The sequence below is a fragment of the Mustela nigripes genome, chromosome 17, assembly GCF_022355385.1.
Source record: "Mustela nigripes isolate SB6536 chromosome 17, MUSNIG.SB6536, whole genome shotgun sequence".
NCBI classification, from domain to species: Eukaryota; Metazoa; Chordata; class Mammalia; order Carnivora; family Mustelidae; genus Mustela; species Mustela nigripes.
In genome coordinates this window covers 9,750,723-9,771,196 of record NC_081573.1, presented here as the reverse complement: position 1 = coordinate 9,771,196, position 20,474 = coordinate 9,750,723, and the positions used below count along the sequence as shown (strand labels likewise).

At 52.2% G+C, this 20,474-nt stretch overlaps 2 protein-coding genes across 3 annotated transcripts; both read right to left on the bottom strand.

Moving 5' to 3' along the window:
- Positions 1 to 3,112: 3,112 nt before the first annotated feature.
- RPS19 (ribosomal protein S19) lies at positions 3,113 to 11,431 on the bottom strand. Of its 2 annotated transcripts, XM_059381599.1 has the most exons (6): positions 11,327 to 11,418; positions 10,795 to 10,865; positions 10,417 to 10,517; positions 4,672 to 4,855; positions 4,108 to 4,162; positions 3,113 to 3,180 (listed from the first exon to the last, which is right to left on the bottom strand). In XM_059381599.1, exons 2-6 carry the CDS (start codon positions 10,863 to 10,865, stop codon positions 3,154 to 3,156), a joined length of 438 nt encoding a protein of 145 aa, XP_059237582.1. In that variant the 5' UTR covers positions 11,327 to 11,418; the 3' UTR covers positions 3,113 to 3,153. The 2 variants fall into 2 exon arrangements, with proteins under 2 accessions (XP_059237582.1, XP_059237583.1); XM_059381600.1 differs by lacking the exons at positions 3,113 to 3,180; positions 4,108 to 4,162; positions 4,672 to 4,855 and adding an exon at positions 6,713 to 6,987 and having other exon boundaries at positions 11,327 to 11,431.
- A 4,762-nt stretch (positions 11,432 to 16,193) lies between these two features.
- Positions 16,194 to 19,835, bottom strand: DMRTC2 (DMRT like family C2). The gene is made up of 8 exons (XM_059382466.1): positions 19,609 to 19,835; positions 19,365 to 19,522; positions 19,007 to 19,083; positions 18,551 to 18,734; positions 18,271 to 18,397; positions 17,485 to 17,545; positions 17,176 to 17,350; positions 16,194 to 16,306 (listed from the first exon to the last, which is right to left on the bottom strand). The coding sequence occupies exons 1-8, from the start codon at positions 19,833 to 19,835 to the stop codon at positions 16,194 to 16,196; spliced, it is 1,122 nt and encodes a 373-aa protein (XP_059238449.1).
- Positions 19,836 to 20,474: the final 639 nt, after the last annotated feature.

Below are 20,474 nucleotides of genomic sequence, written 5' to 3'. Positions count from 1 at the left end.
TGTATTAATGCTCAGGAAATAAATGAGCTCTACGACTAGGCGGTGGCTTCCTGTTCTGAGCCTTGGCATTAAAAAAAAATTTTTTTTAATTTTAAAGTAAATCTCTACACAAAGCGTGCGGCTCAAACTCACAACCCCAAGCCAAGTGTCACATGGTCTACTGACCTGGCCAGCCTGGTGCCCCAGCCTTGGCATTTTTAATCCAAGAGATGAACACAAGTGTATCCCCCCAGTATTGTGACCGGAGATGATGTTCCCAGCACCTGGGGAGTTAAAGTCACGACAGGATCTTGATGAGAGTCAGCCTCCCCACGATTGGGCAAGGTAGGCCACCCCTCCCCACCCCATTTTTACAGAGAAAACGGGCCCAGAGAGATGCCATTGCTTGCCCCGTGTAATACAGCTTGCGAGCGGGGGAGCAGAGATTCGAAGTCACTTATGTGTGCCCACGTGCCTTTGAGCATTATTTTAGGTCACGCAGAAGGAAACGGACTTTGAGGAGTGGGGGTGGGGAATCACAGGCGATTGTTGAGAGGTTTGTGAGCAGTTGGGGCACTGTCACATACCCACGCAAGGAGACACGGGGTGGGGGTAGTTAGCTCACGGAGATATTCAGTAGCAAAAACTGAAACAGAAAGTCTGTGTGCGGCAGAATGGGATGCGCACAGTGTGACATAAGCAACTAGCAGAGTAGTACTCAGCAGGGGAAAAGGCAGTGCTCCACTCGTCAACACACCTGCATCTCAGAAATGAGGTGAAAAGGACAAAAAACCATGTAGCGTACAACAGTTGACTTGTTTTCAAAAGGCGAAACATCAGGTGCTGTTAGGGACACGTGGGTCTGTAGTTGAGGTGTGAACCCACGCAGGTGAGTGGCACCCAGTTCCTGAGAGGGGTTCCCTCTGGGGGAAGGGAAGAGGGCTGGGGCTGGGAGGGGTACACAGACGACTTTGACCGTCCTGGCTTTAGGTCTTGTTTTACTTAAGTTGGTCAGTGGAGGGGCGCCAGGGTGGCTCAATGGGTTAAGCCTCTACCTTCGGCTCAGGTCATGATCTCAGGGTCCTGGGATAGTCCCCTGCATCAGGTTCTCTGCTTGGTAGGGAGACTGCTTCCCTCTCTCTTTGCCTACTTGTAATCTGTCAAATAAGTAAAATCTTTAAAAGAAAAGAAGTTGGGCAGTGGGTCCATGGGTCTTTCTTACACACTAATAGGTATACTGTTTTGCATGCTCGAAGCGTAATTAAAAAAAAAAAAAATGCAACTTTCACCCACACAGAGGAGCATGGGCCTCGAGTTCATGGTTCCTGTGTTTGACTCTCAGGACCTGTCAGCTGACTGGTTGCTTGGGCCTCAGTTTCTTCTCCAGTAATCTGGGCTCTCCTGCCCACCCTTGCCCAGCCGTGAGAAAAGGACACAGTTCCCCTTCTCTGGCCTGGGAGCCCTACTCGCTCCCAGACCCTCTGGGGACCTAGGTGTTCTTCTGTGACCATGGCTGTGTAGCAGGTTACCAGCTCCTCCACAGTTTAGTTCCTTCTTATGACACCCCCTCCCACCCCCCAGGAAGAACTCGCTGGCGCAGACCAGGCAGCCCTACAAATTCCTTCTTTGGCAAGTCCATTTCCAGGCCCTCGACTGCCCCCCAGTGGCCAGAGGGACATCTGCTGGATCGCAAGCCCTCAGGCCCGGCAGGCTGATTGGGGACACCCACTGCATCAGCCAGCAGGTGGGCCTGGTGCCATGTGTGCCAACCCGGTACTGGGCCTCGCTGCATTGTGTTCTCTTGCCTACTCCAGGACCTCTTCGTCCTCCGTTGACAAAAAAGGAAACGATCCCAGAACAGGGAGCGGCCCAAGGCCATGCCCAGGCTCATAATCCCTTGGGCCTTGTTTTTCCACTTCCCTTACTTCCAAAGGGCAGTTCGTTGCAGTGGTTAGAGCCTGATTGCCTGAGTTCAAGTTCCGGTTTTGCCACACCTTTGCTGTGGTGCACAAATGATGACCCAACTTGTGACTTGACTTTCCTTATGTCCAAATGTGGGTGCTTCCGGCACCTTCGCAGGATTGCCTAGTCTGTTAAGTTTATTACGTACCTTGCCATGTGGTGGGCTGTTTAATCTGTGTAAATCCCCCAGCAGACTTCTGAGCTGGAACTGGGAGGGATGACAGCTTCATTCCCCACCAGATGTGGGATTGTTTTTTCTATCCTGAACACGAAGCAAGCAATGGGTCATGTGCTTGGTGTGCTGCTCTGTGCCAAGGCACGGTCTGTATGGCAACTGCAGATCCCTCAGGAGTGATACAGACAAGTGGAGGGCTCAGAGGAGGAATAAATTGCTCAGGATTGCACAGAATTAGGGTCAGAGCTGTTAGTCCAGTCTGAGTTCAAAGCCCAGACTTCACACTGTTAGTAAATGGATCTCAATAACCGGGCTGGGGAAAATCAGACCTTGGCCAAGCCAGCTCAGGCTCAGCATCTCAGTGCTCCCCAGGCAGTGGGTGGGTTTGGTCACATTGGGTCACTTCTCCAGGCTCAGCTGGCACACGCCCACTTAAGAGCCCTTTAAAGGTCCCACCCCATTCACACCAAGAGCCAATCACCACGCAGTACCCTAGAGGTGGTGCCACCTGAAGGCCCAGCTCAACCTCTGTGCAGGAGCCCGGCACACTGCTCCCCTCAGGTGGTGGCGGGTGTGGAAAGTGGCACCCCACCCCAACTCTGGGGAGAGATGAGCTCCAAAAGGTGCACACCAGGAACACTCAACCACCAGGAGTGAAGGCTGGCTGTCCCAGTCTACCTCCTTCAGGGAAAAAGCCACTTGCCCCTCCTGCTTTGTTCCAGCAGCGGACAGAGTGCCAGCTCTGCAGCCCAGGCCCAAAGTGGGGCCATGGCTTCAACAGCCACTCCTTTCAGTTTTCTTATCTTACTGAGAACAGCAAAGGCAGGATGTGGGGGGAGGGGCAAGAGCCTCCAGTGGCTATTGATGCCACAGCCCCCCAGGGGGCACCCTGGGTTGCCCCTTTCAGGAGGGAAAAAGTGAAGTTCAGGGCTCCTTCCTCGCGCCCCACAGTGGAAGGAAAACAGCCAGCCCAGAGAGAGAGAAAGAGACCCAGACGAGGATTATGAATGAGGCAATTTATTAACCCAGCATTTGTTCTAATGCTTCTTGTTGGCAGCTGCCACCTGCGGGAAGAGATGGGAAAGTAATTAGGATCAGGCGTGGGGTCTGTGTTCAGACATTCTGGAGCAGCTCCCACTACCCAAGGGACACCAAGCAAATGGGGTTGTGGCCTGAAGCACGTTCCCTGGGTCTGATCCCTACACCCTCAGGCACTTCTCCATTTTACAGATGCACCAACTGGGACTTAAGGATAGGAAGTGGGATTCCAACACCCACTGCCCTATCACCCACAACGATGTCCATGCCAGGCTCTGCCCTGCCCTGGAAGAGTTCACCAGCTCCTTCCAGGCTGCCCCCGGACAGCCAGGGGGCTGACACCTATTCTTTTGCTCCTTGACTAAGTGGCTAAGCCCCCTTCAAAGCTCCTAGGAGGCCCAAGTCAATGATACATAAAGAAGAAAACCAACAAGGGGTCCATGGCTGGTGCTGGGGACTCCCACTGTGGTACCCACTGAGCCCTCACTACCAACCCCTAGGGGTCTATGGGGGCGGGGGGAGACACAACTGGCTCCAGGCAAATGGACTCTGCCCCAAGGTGTCCAGCCAACAGTCATCTGGACAGAGGCTGGAGTTCCGAGCTGGCCTGCCTCCCCCTCTCCACACCCGTCCCATGTGGTGCTCAGCAGGCATGAATAGGAGGAAACCGTGCAGCCCCGATCCTAAGGCTGCAGACATGGGCAGAGGCAGCTGTGGGGAACAGGTCCTGCTCGAGGAACAAGCCCAGCTGCACCGCAGGCTTGGGGCCCTTCACCCCGGCACCAGCATTTCCAACCGGCTCTAGCAGGAAAGCAGTCAGAATTTTCTCCTGCCCTCCTCCCCACCCTGGGCAGTGCCCTCCAGGGAAGGACACTGACCTAACAAAGCTCAGGCTTTGAAGCATCCTGTGCAGTGACTCAGGGACCCAGCCCTGGCCCACACCCAGGCCTCACCTGTCCGGCGATTCTGTCCAGATCTCTCTGTCCCTGAGGTGTCAGTTTGCGGCCCCTGCGGGAGAAGTCATGCAGCGCCTCGTGAGCACAGGCTCTCAGCCCTGTCACTGCCAGGCCCCTCCTGGATGGGAGCCAGGCTTCCCAAGAAGGCACCTAGCCATGAGCCCACAGGACACCAGCCAAGTCCCACTGAGGGCCCCAGTCAGCTGCATTCTAAGGAGCTGGGAGCAGGAGCGGGAGCCCCCCTGGGAGCTGCCGGGTGTCGTTTGTGCAAGCATTAGATCAAAAGCCCCGAAAAATCAATTGGGAAAAGTTAACGAGCAGGCTAATGAAAGTGGACAGTCGCTAAATTACCTTCCTGGAGCTCGGGGTAGTCAGCCAGTGAGGTCGGGGTGAGGCCCCTCACGGTTCGCTTTTCTGCAGAATCCCCTGCCTAAGGGGCAAGCTGCAGCCTGTGCAGGACAGACCCAGCACTTCCCCACACGGGGGAAGGATGGTGCTAGATAACTTCATTATAGGTGATCTGACCCCAGGCTCTTCATCACTCCCCCCACCCTTGCTTACCCATCTTGGTCCTTTTCCACCATTTTCAGCCCCTCTAGGGCTTGTAGAACCCTGCGGGCCACGCTCTTGGAGCCTCTACTGAAGTGGCTAGGCATGACCCCGTTTCTCTGGCGTCCCCCGTAGATCTTGGTCATGGAGCCGACCCCAGCGCCGCCCCGGAGGTACAGGTGCCGTGCTGTGGAAGCTGCGGGTGTGTGTGCAGATGTGAGGACGCTTCTCAAGCAGAGAAGGCTCCTCTCCACGGCCGAGGCAGGCCGTGGGAAGGGCCTTGCTCAAGGTCACACACATATCACTTGTGTGTGTGGCTGCTACTTCTTCCCATTGTATAGCCCCGGGAACTGAGAGCACACACCAAGACCCAGTGGCAGGCCACCACTGCCCAGCTACCCCACACTAAGTGTCCCCGCACTCTGCGCCCAGCCTGGGAGACTGTAGGGCCCGCCACAGCCGTACTGCCGTAAGGTGGGATTCTGTCCTGCAGGCAGAGCCTGGCAAATGCTTAAGTTGTGACTGTCTACCTCCATGTGCCCAGGCCTGAGGGGCAGCAGGGTAGGAGAGCCAGGCCACTACCCAGGTGCAGCCCCCTGAACCCCTCAGCCCCGGAAAACTCAGGGTTAGAACAGACACCCCATGCAACCCGCAATGGGTATCCCACCCCACCAGGGACACAGGCTTCTTAGCTCTAGCCTGGCTTGGGCAAGTCCCCGGTCCCTCACTGTTGTGTTCAACAGGCCTGCTTCTCCCCGGGGCCCTGTGCCATCTGCTTTTCGTCTTCTCCCCGAGGCAGTAAGATGGTCTCAGGACCTGGCCTGCCGGTATGGCCTTGGCTCGCCACTCACCCTCATCTGAGAACCAGGAGTAATGGTCCCTCAGAAGAGCGTGGCTGTCACTGCCCAGGCGTCTAGCGTCGTTCTCTTTCACAGAAAAGCCAACAGGCTCCGGAAGACACTGGCCTCATGTCACACAGCTCTGAGGAACAGCCCCTCAGACTGTTCTGGCTTTCTACCTCAGGGGGCCACTGAATTGTGAAGGAACTGGGGCCTGATACAGGGCCTCTAAGTCACTCCAGGACTCCTGAAGCCCAGCACACAAGGTTTAGTCCTGCAGCTCAGAGAGGGAATCAGGACTCAGTCGGCCAGTAACCACTAACTCCCAAGAGCCGGTGCCAGGCCATGGCCATGACCCTCCAGCTCAGGGTGGGGTAAAACGCGAACTCCTCCTCCCTGCCTGCCCCCTCAGAGTAGTTCTTCCCCAGCCCCCTCCACCCCTGTAAGATGGTCTCCAGATACAGCTGAGGGCTTCTGGGGGCCACGGCACAGTCGAAACCACCCCCACCCATCAGGGCCACCACACACCCGCGCCTCAGGTTCCCTGCTTGCAGTCTCTGCTCACTTTAAAACCCTTCTCCTTGGTTCTTGCTCCCTCTTTACCCTGCAGTGCTCCCAACACCTCCAAGCCCAAACCCCCCTTCCAGAGACATCACCGGAGCACCCCAAACTTTCAGACCAGCTCATATGCCCAGCAGCGGCCACCCTTCCCCACTGAGCCTGTCACAGAGCATGTGCTGACTGGGGTGGAGACCTGCTCTCCCACGCGGGATGCACCCAGGGCTGGGGAGCGCAGGACGGCCTCACAAAAGGGGTGAGATGAACACTGAGCCCACAGAGCCCAGGAGAGGCCTGGCCAAGACAGGACCAAGGCTCCACCCAGTCCTGATCTGGGCTCCGTATGAAAAGGAGTGGCCAACCCGCGCTGAGCACTAACACCGGGTCTGAACCCCAACACTGCTGCTCAGCAGCTGTGAGTCCGCCCCCGATTCCAGCGGTCTGGGCCACGGTACCCAAAGGGCAAGATTTCCTTCATCCGAGAAGGGAGCGGCAGAGAATAAGCTCCAGCCAAGTCCAGCTGTTAGTTGCTTCAAGGAAGGCGAGGTGAGTTCCATTAAAAAGCTGCATAAAATCATCCAGTGTGGTGTCAGACATCACAAGCCTAGGTGTCCCCCCACCCACCCCGCTGATACTATTTTCCTGACCCATTATAAGGGAGAGTATTAACTTCACAAATTGAAGAGTATTATAGCCAAAATAAACAAAATACTGACCCATTCCCTACACCTCCCCACCCCTGCTGGAGACCCAGGTCCCAATCCCTTTGAAACAGAGGTGCTATGCCACAGATCCTGGCCATCCTGCGGTGTATGAGGGGCACGGTGAGCCAGGTGTCTGCACAAATGGCTTCTCCTCGAGTCCCTCTGAGGGCTTTCTGCTGCGCTCCTCTTGGGGAATCCTGTCCCTAGTAACCAGTCTGCACCTCCACCTGCAAAGGAAGGACCAGCAGCATGCCCTGTGCACTGGGCACCAGGTGGAGGAATGTCACAAGGGACTGGGGGGGGGACTGGAGCACCTGGCAGACCACAGGAACTGCACAGGTGTCTTCGCAGCTCAGCATCTCAACAGTTGGTTTTAAGTTCAGATCTGTGATCCCACCCTGACCTACCGGGTCACAAAGTGGCCTCCCAGATACATCTTGCCCTCAACCCTTCTCTGCTGAGCTTCTAAGGACAGACTTACTTTCCCTGCCTTGTCATCCCTTAACTTGTTCCTGCATGGTCTACAAGGCCGTCCTCCCCGTAACACAGCAGGAGTCAGAGAGGACCAGGTTCAATCCTATCATGAATTGCATTCAGATGTCCCAATTCAGCAGCAGTTGGCTAACAAGACAATGGATTCTCACCTCACTCCCAAGCAGGACCTTCTGGGAATCAAGAGGTCAAGAGACTTGCCTAAGGCCATACTGAAACACCCTCTTCACAAAGCCCAATGGTGGCCTTTCCTTGATGCTCTTAAGAGCAAGAAGCTCCTGACACAGGTTCTTTCCAGCCCTACCTCACCCTTCAGCCCACACCATTGTGCCTCAGTACTTCTCACTCCTATAGCTCTGTTCCTCTTCCAGAGCACCCTCAGGTGGGTTCTGCCATGTCCTGTTTTATCCACCCCCACCCCTCAGCGATCAAAACCTGGTCGCTCCACGATGGCCCCCACATGCCTCCAGACGTCAGTCCCCACACCACCTCCTGCCAGAGCTCAGCCTCCAGCACAGACTACTGCCCCACTGTGCTCTGGTTCCATACCCCAAGGGGATGAGCCAAGGCCCTATGATCCAGAGAAGGAATAAAGCACATACAACACAGACCCTGGTTTTGGAGTTAGCCTCCAGGACTCTCCCATGGTCAGCCTGCCTGTCTATACCTCAGTTTCCTCTTTGGTAATGGAAGTATCTCCTAGGATTTGTCTGGAGTATGAGCTAGCCCTATCGAGGTGGGAGCATTCCAGCTGGCAAACTTCCCCTGCAAAGGGTCAAAGTCAGAATCTTCGGTATAGTATGTCACATAGGATGTCACAACTCCAACTCTGCCTCTGATGTGAATATAAAATAGGCATGGTAGTGTCCCAACAAAAAGGTACACACTCTGGGGTGCCTGGGTGGCTCAGTGGGTTAAAGCCTCTGCCTTCGGCTCAGGTCATGATCCCAGGGTTCTGGGATCGATCCCCACATCAGGCTCTCTGCTCAGCAGGGAGCCTGCTCCCTCGACCTGCCTCTTTACCTACTTGTGATATCTGTGAAATAAATAAATTATTAAAAAAAAAAAGGGTACACACTCAACAAACCTGGGTCTAGAACCACCACGCTCTGGCACTAAGGCAGTTAGGCCAAGATCAAAAAGGGAGTAAGGGGGGGCAACTGGGTTGCTCAGTTGGTTAGGTGTCAGCCTTTGGCTCTGGTTATGACCCTGGGGTCCTGGGATGGAGCCTCACATCAGGCTCTCCCTGCTTGGCAAGGAGCCTATGTCTCACCCTCCCTCTGCCTGCTGCTCACCCTGCTGATGCGTGTGCTCTTTCTCAAATGAATTAAACAATCTTAAAAAAAGGCATTTGGGAACCTTGAGGAAAGGAGGCCAGGAGAGCAGGTAGAGGATGCACACTTCATGTGAGTTGTCAGAAAAGGAGCAGGGCGGGCAAAGAGATCACAGCCACAGTAAGACTCATCTGTGTGTACTGCCCAGCGTCTTTAACTAATTTCCCTCTAAGCTTTGCCCAACTAAAAAAACAAAAACCATGAAATGCAGCCAAGGGAAGAGAAGTGGAGACCCGCCCCCTCAAGTGATGGCGTGGGTGCGGCAGATCTGAGGCATCACTGTCTGGCATGTCACTTGACCTTTCTGACAACAACCACAAAAACAGAAACCACCAGCACTACCTGATAAGTTCTGAATTAGGCAGATTAAACAAAATACACGTATCTACCTGACCGTACCAAAAAGGCTAGACTTTCTCATTTTAGATCCGAAGCCGCCTTGACCAACTGATTCTTGGGGCACTGCCAAAGATCATTCAGGGTAGCCTTGTTTCCCAAGATGGACGGACGGGGTGGTGGTCTCATTCAGGCTCCAACACTGATGTGCCCGGGGAAGTCATGTCAGCTTCCCTCCACCAGCCCCATTTTCTAAAAGCACAGCAGTGATGCCCACCACATGCATATGCCACCCACCCTCCCCATGAGTTGGCTGTTTCATCCTCAGTGGTCTGAGGCTGTGGCCGAGACCTACTGGCCCCTACGTCCAGTCTAGAGCCTGAATTAGCATGGATCTCATGACATTCCACGCATGAGTCCATCACAAATCTACGAAACTGTCTGTGCTCCAAGGTGCCAAGGCAACCTGTACCGAAGCCAACTCTTCTCAAGGTCATCCTTCAATCTTCTCAATTTCCAAACCTTGCTTCCCACCTACTTCCTATCTGGAGACAAGCTTTGGCCAGGATGGAGCTCCTATACCACAGAGGAAGGCTGAAAGTTGCAGAGGCCAAGAGCCCTTAGTGAAGGCCTATGCAGAGGCTGCCACCTCGAACAGTCTTGCACCGAGCACCCCCTATAATTCCTAAACTAGACTTTTGTAGGGTGACAGCTTGGAGAAACCCGAAATGTCAAGGACAGGTGCAAAACAGCACTGTGCTATCAGGTGCTACAGTTAAGTCATTCATTCCAAGTTGGCATCACTGGAAGACTTAAAAAAAAGGGGGGGGGGGCTGGCATGGTTACCAGGGTGACCATAGGCCTTCTTTGGGCCCTTGGGCCCTACCAAGATTTACAGCAGTGATAAGGCCAGACCTCCACCTCTCAAGAAAAACTTACTAGAGAGACAAGGAGAAAGCTGGCCTGACGATCTGAATAAAAACTAGACAGTTGACTTGAAGTCTGCCACAAGTACACTTAACAGCATTTTTACAGCCATAAGCTCATTTGATTCCCACTATAATCCTGCAGTGGTACAATCATTAGCCCCATTTTAGAGAGGACCACAAGAGGCACAGGCAGATAGAGGTCACAGTCAAGTGGTGCAGATGGACCTGAGTCTAGACCGCATTAACACAGAAAGGTAAATACATCCCTCTAAACATGCCCCCTTTGAATATGAACTTATTTGACTCTAGGTTTTCCTGGAGACTCAGAGAAAGCCGCAGGTCCTCACACAAGCCTCTTACAGAGAAAGAGACTCAGAATGTGAAGATACTGAGTGTCACACAGGGCATGCACAGACAGTCCGAGGTTTCTCCTCACACTGCAGGCCAGCTATGGCAAAGAGTTTCACCTCTCTTGCAATCTTGGGTTCAGAGATAATGGGAAGGTACGGTGTGTGCTAGAGCCACCCAAGCCCCCAGTCCCCAGCCAGAGGCCCCAGTTCCTCACCAGCTCGTGTGTAGAACCAGTTCTCATCATAGGGAGCAAGCTCTTTATGCTTGGCCAGCTTGACGGTGTCTACCCATTCAGGGACTTTCAGCTTCCCAGACCTGGGACCAACAGTGAGAAAGGCACGACTCAGAAGCCCGCACACTCCACCCCCCAAATCCCCTCTGCTCGGCAGGACAGCAGGTTAATAGGAGGCCCATGTGTCCCAGAATGCAAAGCACGAAACCCCACTACAAGCCAGACACTGCCTCACACAGACAAGAGAACTCCACACGAGACCTCACACCACCCCTCCCTAGAAGAAAAACAACGCCCACCGAGGAGCCAGGCGAAGACCACAGCCTCCACCTGCGCTAAAGCCCCGGTCCCCACACTCACTTTTTGAGGAAAGCTGCCAGAGCTCTGACGAACTCCTGCTGGTTCACGTCTTTTACAGTAACTCCAGGCATCTGAGGGAGAAAGAGCAAGCACGTGAGCTCAGGACCCGCGCGGACGAACGACAGGGGCCGGGACCTCGCCCCACGCGACCGAAACCGCCGCACTCCTGTGACTTCCCAAGATCCCGCTTCGGGACTGGGCCCTGAAGGCCCCTGCGCCTGTGGGCACTCGAGTTCACCGCCACTCAAGACCTCTGCGCAAAAGGAGGGGCTGGAGCCGCTGCGGAAACGCTGGAAGACCCGAGCCCCCGATCCGAGGACGGCCCCCGCATCCACGCCGCCCACCTGGTCCGGTCTCGTTTTCCGGACCGCGCCGACCAGGCATGTTCGGGCCTGCCGCTCGCACGTGGCTGCGGCTCCAAGGGGCGGAGCGGCCACACACAGTCACCCCGGAGCCCTCGGGCACGCGCTCCCGGCTGGGGAGTCCGGCCCTGACGCCCCGCGCCCAGCCCGAACCGGAGCGCCCGCCTTACCGTGCGGCCTCCGCGCTGCCAGCCAGGGGAAAGGGAGCAACGGGGTTTCCCGGGCGCACAAGTCGGGCGTCGGGTCTCGCGAGAGGTTCGAGAGCTCGCGAGAGTGGAGCCAGACGAGCAGCCCCGCCTCTCTCAGGGCGAATCAGGCTTCGTTTCTGCGGAGATGGGCGGGTGCGTGGGGAGGAGGCTGGCTCGCGAAGGGAGAAGCCGAGGGCGAGGGGATGCAGGCGCGCTTCCTCCCAGCCTTTTGCCCTCCGGGTGTGAAACAGAGCTCCCCTCCTCAACTGGGGGGTGTGTGGTTTCGTTTGAGTCGATTGTGGCGGAAGGAACAGCGGCGGAGGACACGGTGGTGGCGGAAGTTTTGCGGCATTTGAATGGACGGGAGAGTAACCCGGTTACCACCCCCTTTCTGGGAGGAAGTGGCTTTTCGGGACGGAAGTGGGGCTAGTAAGGGCGGAACTGTGACGGGGAAGCCTGCGGATACACGAGGAGGAAATGTGTGCGACCACCAGTTCTCGGGAGAGCAGGCGGAGCCGGACCACCCCTGTTAGGGCGGAAACTGCTTCATCACGGCCCAGGCGACCGCTGTGGGAAGGAGGCACCGCAGGCAGGGAGGAGACCGGGGCAGGGATAAAAAGGCAGAGGCGGGACCTGCGGAGATGTTACGGCGGCTCTGCAGCCTAGTGCCGGAATGTGTTCGCTCAATGCTTCGGGAATCTATCCCGCAGGGAGTCTATCCACCTCACTGACCTGACCGGGTCCAGTCTGCCCACTTGCCCTTTGAGCGCTTCAATTTATCCGTGAAGAGAAAGAAAATACAATTTAAATAGATACACGGAAATCCCGTTTGTTTGCCCGTTTTAAATTACTGCTCCTGTACAAGGCGTATCAAATTCTTTTTTTTTTTTAAGATTTTATTTGACAGACAGAGAGGTCACAAGTAGGCAGAGAGGCAGGTAGAGAAAGAGGAGGAAGCAGGCTCCCCGCTGAACAGAGAGCCCAATGCTGGGCTCGATCCCAGAAGTCTGGGATCATGACCTGAGCCGAAGGCATAGGTTTTAATCCACTGATTAAAATCCACTTTTTGTGTGCCTACTCCGTGCCAGGCACAGATAAATGTTATGTAGTGTTACATGCGTAATCTAGTGTAATCCTTGTCAGTTCCAACAATCAAACACTGAAGGGACTCACTTACTGTCCAATAAAGTTGTTAACTTGCTGCAGAAAGGGAGTCATTTAAATGTGTGTGGCTATTATGTTGAAAAGATAGAGTTTAAAAAATAAGATCAAATAGTAGTTTTCCCACAGTGAGATACTGTGTATGCAAAGCACCTTTTTTTTTTTTTTAAGATTTTATTTATTTATTTGACAAGAGAGAGATCACAGGCAGAGCAGCAGGCAGAGAGAGAGGGGGAAGCAGGCTCCCTGCTGATCAGAGAGCCCGATGTGGGGCTTGATCCCAGGACCCTGAGATCACAACCCAAGCTGAAGGCAGAGGCATAACAAACTGAGCCACCCAGGTGCCCCCACCTTGGTTATTAATAAGCCAGTATGTTATGCCAGTATCTGTTAAAAAATTAAAACCAACTATTTTAGTTGGTTCAAGCTGCTATAACACAATACCATAGATAGTGGCTTATAAACAACAGAAATTTATTTCTCATAGTTCTGGAGGCTGGGAAAGTCCAAAACCAAAGTGCCAGCAGATCTAGTGTCCTGTGAGGGCCAGCCTCCTCGTTTATAGCCATCTTTTTGCTATGTCCTCACATGGCAGAGAGGTGAGTGAGGGAGCTCTTTGGGGAATATTTTATTAGGGCACTAATCTCTCCTAAGGCACTGCCTCCAAATGCCATTACAAGTGGAAATTAGGTTTCAGTATAGGAATTTTGGGGGGTGACACAAACATTTGGTCTAGAACATAAACTATGCTTCTAAGCATGAAAACATCATGTATTTAGTTTCATGCAGAATGTTGTTGAAACCTATTTCACACTTAGAATAGTTTAAGTGTCTCAGATTCCCCCCCAGAATCAACATATGTGTGTTTGACTATGTAAGTTGTATGCATGTGTAAGTATAAATGTTCATATACTTGGATAACTTATATTCACCTTTTATACATTTCTGATATACATTTTAAAGATTTTATTTGACAGAGAGAGATACAGCAAGAGAGGGAATACAAGCAGGGGGAGTGGGAGAGGGAGAAGCAGGCTGCCCGCTGAGCGGGGAGCCCGATGCGGTGCTTGATTCCAGGACCCCGGGATCATGACCTGAAGCTAAGGCAGAGGCTTTAACCCACTGAGCCACCCAGGCGCCCGTTGATGTACATTTCTAATATCAGTGCTAAATCATTTAAGCTTAATTCACTTGGGCCAATTTACTAAGTATTTTTTTTTTTTTTAAGAGCTGTCCAGGGACGCCTGGGTGGCTCAGTTGGTTGGACGACTGCCTTCGGCTCAGGTCATGGTCTCGGAATCCCGGGATCGAGTCCCGCATCAGGCTCCCAGCTCCATGGAGAGTCTGCTTCTCCCTCTGACCTTCCCCTCGCTCATGCTCTCTCTCACTGTCTCTCTCTCAAGTAAATAAATAAAATCTTTAAAAAAAAAAAAAAAAGAGCTGTCCAGAGGAACTGTGTAGGGTGCCTCACCAAACAAAAGAAGACATGGGGATAATACAGGTTTTGGGGAAGAATGTTACGTAAAATTTATATATTAAGCAGAGCTTTAATGGACTCAAAGCAAAGCAGTTCCTATATAATGGAGTCAGCATCTTGCCTGGGCAGAGAAGCAGACACAAAGTCCTGTTTCTTCAGAAATTATAGAGTTAAGATAAATGTGAAACGTTATCTTCAGAAATCCCTCCTCTGAAGGTCAGCACCCGGGTTGGAAATCATAGCTGCTTCTCTATGTTACAGTGATCCTTCAGGCAAGAGTGAGATGTCCCCTTCTCACTATTACAATGATTTCAAAGAGCCTATGATTTCAGATGACATGGTTTCTCAGTAGTACATCCTTGGTGTTAATTTTTACAGATTTGTAATCTTAACAACTCTCTAAGGTGGTTACAAACCAGGCAACCGAGTTTTAGAGATTCAAGTTGCTTGACCTCAAGCTGGGATTTGAATCCACAACTGATGACTCTCCTACATTTTTCAATAATTCTATAGATAGAGAATTTAAAAATCATTAGAAGTTGTGGTACATCTAGGTAATAGAATGCTATTCAGTGCTAATTAGAAAGGAACTATCGGGACATGGAAAGACATACAGCAAACTTAGATGCATATTGCTACATGAAAGAAGGCAATCTGAAAAGGCATACTATAGGATTCCCACTATATGACATTCTGGGGAAAAAGGCAAAATTATGGAAACAGTAAAAAGGTCATTGGTGGCTAGGATTTAGTGCAGGTAGGGACAAATAGTAGGTGGAACACAGAGAAATCTTAGGACAGTGAAACTTTCTTGTGCAATATGGGTGCCTGGATGGCTCAGTTGGTTAAGTGTCTGCTTTTGGCTCAGGTCATGATACCAGGGTCCTGGGATCAAGTCCCACATTGGGCTCCTTGCTCAGTGGGGAGCCTGCTTCTCCCCATGCTTGTGCTCTCTCTATAAATAAATAAAATCTTACAAAACAAAACTATTCTCTGTGATACTATAATGGTGGATACATGTCATCATATATTTGTCCAAATCCATACACTGTACAAATAAGAATGAACCCTAATGTAAACTATGGACTTTGGGTGGCGATGACACATCAGTGTAAGTTGATCAACTTTAAAAAATGTACCATTCTAGTGGGGAATGTTGATAGTGGAGGAGGCTGTGCTTGTGTGGGGGCAGGGAGACCATGAGAACACTTACAGTGTGCTCAATTTTTCTGTGAAAAACTGCTCTAAAATGTAAACGTTTGAAAAAGAAGAAAATTGAGCCACCATTTGAAAATTAAGATGTTCTACAAAGAAATTCAATTTTTCAGCTTCTCTTGAAGAACCAGAAATTGTGGCTATAGCCACTGTCCTGCCTGGCAATAATCCACTAAGGTAAAGGAGGCTCTCTCCTTAGGCAGGGCATGCATTCTCAGTTTTCTAGGGCTCATCCAGTTTTCTTTACTCATTTACATGATCTGCTTGGCCCTGTATGCATTTCAGTTTGTAGCCCTCTGACAGCTGGAAATGATCTATGCCTGGCACTGAGCAGGCACTTCATTGTTGAATCAGTGAATCTCCCACTATCTTCCTCTACCAATCCTTCTTATATAGCTATAAGAAATCCAAGTTTGTATTTATTTATGCTAGTTACTGAAAAGTAGGTTGAACAAGTCCTTTGTGTCAGGATAGACTAGATTACGGTGCAGCAACAAACAATCCCCAAATCTCAGTGGCTTAAAACAACAAAGTTTTATTTCTCAGTTACTCACCCAAAGGTAGACACAAAATGAAAATACTCTCCTGTTTTTGCTTATATGGAGACAGACATGAGCGCACAGGTATGTATAGAATCATAGGTTATGTAAGTATTCTGGAAAGTGAACTCATGCAAAAACCTATTTAGATACTGGTTAGCTTAAACTGCACATCTCTCACTTTGTTGGGGATTTAAAAATGTCCCAGGACCCAGTGAGTAAGAGAATACCACTTCAGTCAAGGAAATGCCCACACTACAAAAGGAACCAAAAGCTAATGAAGCACCTGAAAGCTTTAAAAAAAGGGAAAAAAAAGTAAAGAAAAAAAAAAAAGAAAAGAAAAGCTGGAAGCTTGTACTACATTAAATTCCATACATAAATCCAGAAGCAAAATACCAAATATGCAGTGCCCGCAGGCTGTTGCCTCTTCCCCAGCAAGGCTTTCATCTCTGGGCTTCTAGCTTAGGAGGGAGATAGAGCCCAGACGCCCAATATGCAGAGCCACAGAGGGGGCTGGGCTGGGTCGGAGAGAGGGTCCAACAGGCTGGAATCCTCTTCCTCCAGCAGGAGCTATAAGCGGGAAAGAAGGGGGTAGGACTGGGTCATATCCATTTCCTTTCCCAGCAACCCCCTCTTTTTACCCCATTCAATCCAGGCCTCATCCTTGTTCACCTGGATTAGAAAATGCTTCCCCCTCACTGATTTTCCAACCTCCAGTCTTGTCTCTTTTGATCCCTCCATCAGAACCACCATACTTGTCTTCTAAAGCTCAGGGTCTCTATGTCCCTGCCTAGCTCAGAAATATTCCCTGGCTCCCTTTCATGCACAGTTGCTGGTCTGGACTCCTAAGACTGGCACCCAGACCTCCGGGATGGGAAGTCTCTCCAGCCTCATCTCCTTCTGTTCCAGCGGTTTTTCCAGGCAGGTTTCCTTACCCACACACCAAACCTAAGCCACCATCTTGGACAGAAGAATCCTCAGCCTTCCCTCTCTGTCCCCATAGGTTTCATTCCTCAAGATTCCTTTAGTTCTTTCAAGGTTTGTCACTGAGCTTTGTGGAGGCACCCTGTTTTGCCAACTAGAATGGAAAGTCCTTGAAGGCAGTTATCAGATCTATAGCAGGCAGCTGCAGGGAGCCTGAGGCTGGAGTCAGGAGATCAGGCTCTGCCAGCCTTGCCATATGCCCTTGGGCAAGTCCCTGCTTTTCTCCAAGCCCCCTTTTCCTTGACATCAGGGCATGGGACATTTGCTTTTAAGCACAAAATTAGTAAAACTGGTTCGCCAAACAACTCTCAACTGCAGTTCCAGGAGCTAGGTTGAGAAGCCTGGGGCCTGAGTCTGAAGATGTTCAACATGCTGACCCTGCTTAGTCCCTACCTACCCTGGTACCTCCATTTCCCAACCATTCCTATCCCATCTTCTTTCAGGGAACAGGTTACCTGGTGGGCCACAGGGGTGGAGCAGGGAGATCCAAGGAGGATTGGGAGGAACAGAGGAGGTCAGGCGGGGAGCCTGGGAAGAGTCTTTCAGACCCACAAGAGCCTCAGCTGCCTCCCGCTGCAGCTGCCGCTCTGAGGGTGCAGAAGTCCAGGCCAGGCGAGAAGCTCCAGGGGCCTGCAAAAGAAAAGAAAAGAAACAGAGTGGGAACCCCCACTCTGCCACTCTCCAAGTACTCTCTCAGCCCCTGGTTACTTCACTATCCCTTATCTTCCTTTCCCCAGGCTCGATTTCCACTTCTTTCCCAGGACCTGTGGCTGCAGCAGAAGAGGGTCTGGGGTGCCACAGGGCTGGAGTATCAGAGTTGAGCATCTAGAAGCAAGAAGATAACAAGGGGGTTAAACACATGGATGGACATGTACACATGGAAGTCTGGGTACCTGCTGGGCCATTAGGCTTTGTGGACTTGGGCAAGTCCCTTCCCCTGTCTTGGCCTGTTTTGTTTGCTATAAAATGAAAATCCCTGCCAGCTTCTTTCCCCCAGAGCTACTGTGGCAGTGGTGTCAATTTTTAAAAAACATATAAATAGCGAGAGGGACAGGGATGGCTGTTCCTGCCCTACCAGAGTCTAGTTGCCTTCCTCTAGTTCCCCAATCCCCATGGAACTTGAGGAGCACCTTTAAGAAACTTTCTCTAATGGCCTCTGACCTCTACTGTAGGCCTCTGAGGCTCTCACCATCAGGTCCCACCCCACCCCACCCTTTCAGCAGGCAGTCTGATTCCATTTTATCTGTTTAAGAGGATTTAATAGCTACTGCTATTAAAGTCCTGAGCCTCTGCTGGGGTGTATTCCGTACATTATCACGAATTCTCATGACAAAGCAAAAAGAAGGTAATTGTGTCTCCAACTTACTGACAGCAAACCAGCTTCAGAGAGGTAAAGATACTCGTACAAAAGTTTTCAGTCAGGCAATGGCAGAGGAAGGAGTGCCCATCCTCACAGGTTAGTCTGAGACCTTGTATTCTACGTCATCTACTGTGGTGTCCAGGACAGTATTAGGCACATTATAGACAAATATCCTTCCCTCCCTACTCACGCGCGGGGCAGGGCAGAGGGCCCTTGGGATTCTCCAGAAAGGGGAGTCGTCAGTATCGGGCGAGATCCTGGGCAGGTTGGGAGGGGCCCATGAGTGGGCAGCCGGAGGGAAGTGCCAGGGTCAAAGCCTAATGAGGGTAAGAGAATGCAGGAGTGTACAGGGGTTAAAGGTCATGACTTCCATCTTCCTTCCTACTCTGCATCTTCTTCCTCTTCTCTTTCTGGTACAGCAGTACAATGGTATTCAAATATTTGCTGAATGAATATTGTATTAATCTTACCAGGAAAGGGATGCAGAGGGACAGTAGGTTCTTGGCATAGCAAGCGGCATACCACTGGTGGTGGCATGGAAAGTCCTGGAGGCAGCCAGTGTCCAGGAGCCCAAGGGCCTGGAGGCATTGGAGTCCAGGACAAAGGCAAGGCTTCTGGGGGACGACTGAGCAGCAGAGGCCCTTGGGAGTTATCCTGCAAGGGCAGGGAACACAAGCTGGAATAAGATACGAGGCTGGGGAAGGAATGAGTACATTCTAGGGTGGGTTCAGGACCTCAAAACTTTAGACTTGAGGGCTGAAAATACCACCCTCTCATTTTTTACCCATAGAAGAGAAGTGATTTGCCCAGGAGGATACTGCAAATCAGGGCTAGCTCTAGAACCCAAGTGTTGAGGGCACAGAAGGAGGGGGTCTGGGCAAGGGCTAGTATAAGAGTCACTCCTCCAGGGCCCAGGTTCTCCTTACCTTCCCAGGGGGCGTCAGTGCCAGTGGGACTGCCCCATGGGGCATCTGAGGCTGGGGTGCTATGTTTTCCTTTTCAGCTGTGAGGGAGCAGGGAGAGCTCTGATGAACCCTTTCTCCTGACCTCCACCCCACTCCAACTGCAAACTGAGCTCATACTTCCCTCTGGCCTTTTTCTACTCAGGGATCTCACTATATCCTCCCAACACTTGACTGCGTTTTAAAATTGGAGACTGAGGCCGCCCAGAGAGTAGAAACACTTTGAGGTCACATACCAATTCCAACGGAGGGTCTGGGACTCTTTTTCCTACTTATGCTTTCTCCACCCCAAACCTGGACCCATCCCTGGCCAGACACTCACCGGGGACCCCAGGTTGAGTGGCTCCCTTCTTGACATGGCTGGGAGTTTTGGGAGGAGCTGCAGCTCTCCTCATCAGTCCCTGAGCCAGATGCCTCTTTAGCTGTGCTTCCTGTTGCCTACGCAAGGCCACCTGGGCAGCCATGACCCTCCGGCGCTCCCTAAAACAGGGGTTGCAGGTCAAAAGTCAGCCTCGCTTTAGATGAGGCCCTTCCTCCTCCCTTCCCTGGAACTCATTCATACTCACAAGATGAGGACACATTTATGACACTCGCAAGCCTGAAAGAGGCACAGGCGCTTATGGCCCTTCAAGTGGGCAGTGACGCCGTGGTTTCGGCAGCGGGCACAGGTGGGAGAGCGACTGACAGCTCTCCTGGGGATAAGCTCCGTGCCTGGGGGGGCTCTGGTCTCACCCCCTGGGGCAGAGTCGGAGGCACAGAGGTGGACAACAGCGGGCATTTCTTTAGCTTCCATGGATCTGGGGGCAGGAGTGGGAGGTCAGGGCGGCCACGTGGGCCCTCTCCTGACCAGCCCTCCTGCCCCTGGGAGGTCACACCTGAAGGGGTTTCCACAGCACCCACCTGCAGACTCAGATTTCACCCTCACTCCTCGCACTCCCCCCAACCCGCCTGCTTTCTCCCTGCTTCACCCCACTGCCTTCCTCGGACTTCCTCCTTCCCAGAAGGCTTGCCTTCTTCCCCAGCGCCCCTCTCCCCCTTCCCTTCTCAGCTGCTGGCCTGTGCTTCTTCCTGCACAAGCCCCACGCTCATACCCCTGCATTCCCCCCCCCCCCCCGGGTTCTACACCCCCTTTCCCCCAACGCCCTGTTCTGAGAGTTCTTCCTGCCTTAGGCGACTACCATCCTCCCTCCCGCACCGATCCAGTTCCGACAGCTGCGTTCATGCCCCCGTTCAATTCTCAGCGTCATGTACCTCCTGCAAGTCAACGTTCCCCTTGCTCCCCTTTTAAATCAGAACGCTCTCTTGCCGCCTCCCCGCCCCCACCCCCGCTATTACTTTATTCTCACGGATTCCTCGCCCCACTTTCAAGAATTATTTTCATTCACTCGACAAACGTTTACTGAGCCCCTTCCAGATGCCAAGCCCCCTCCTC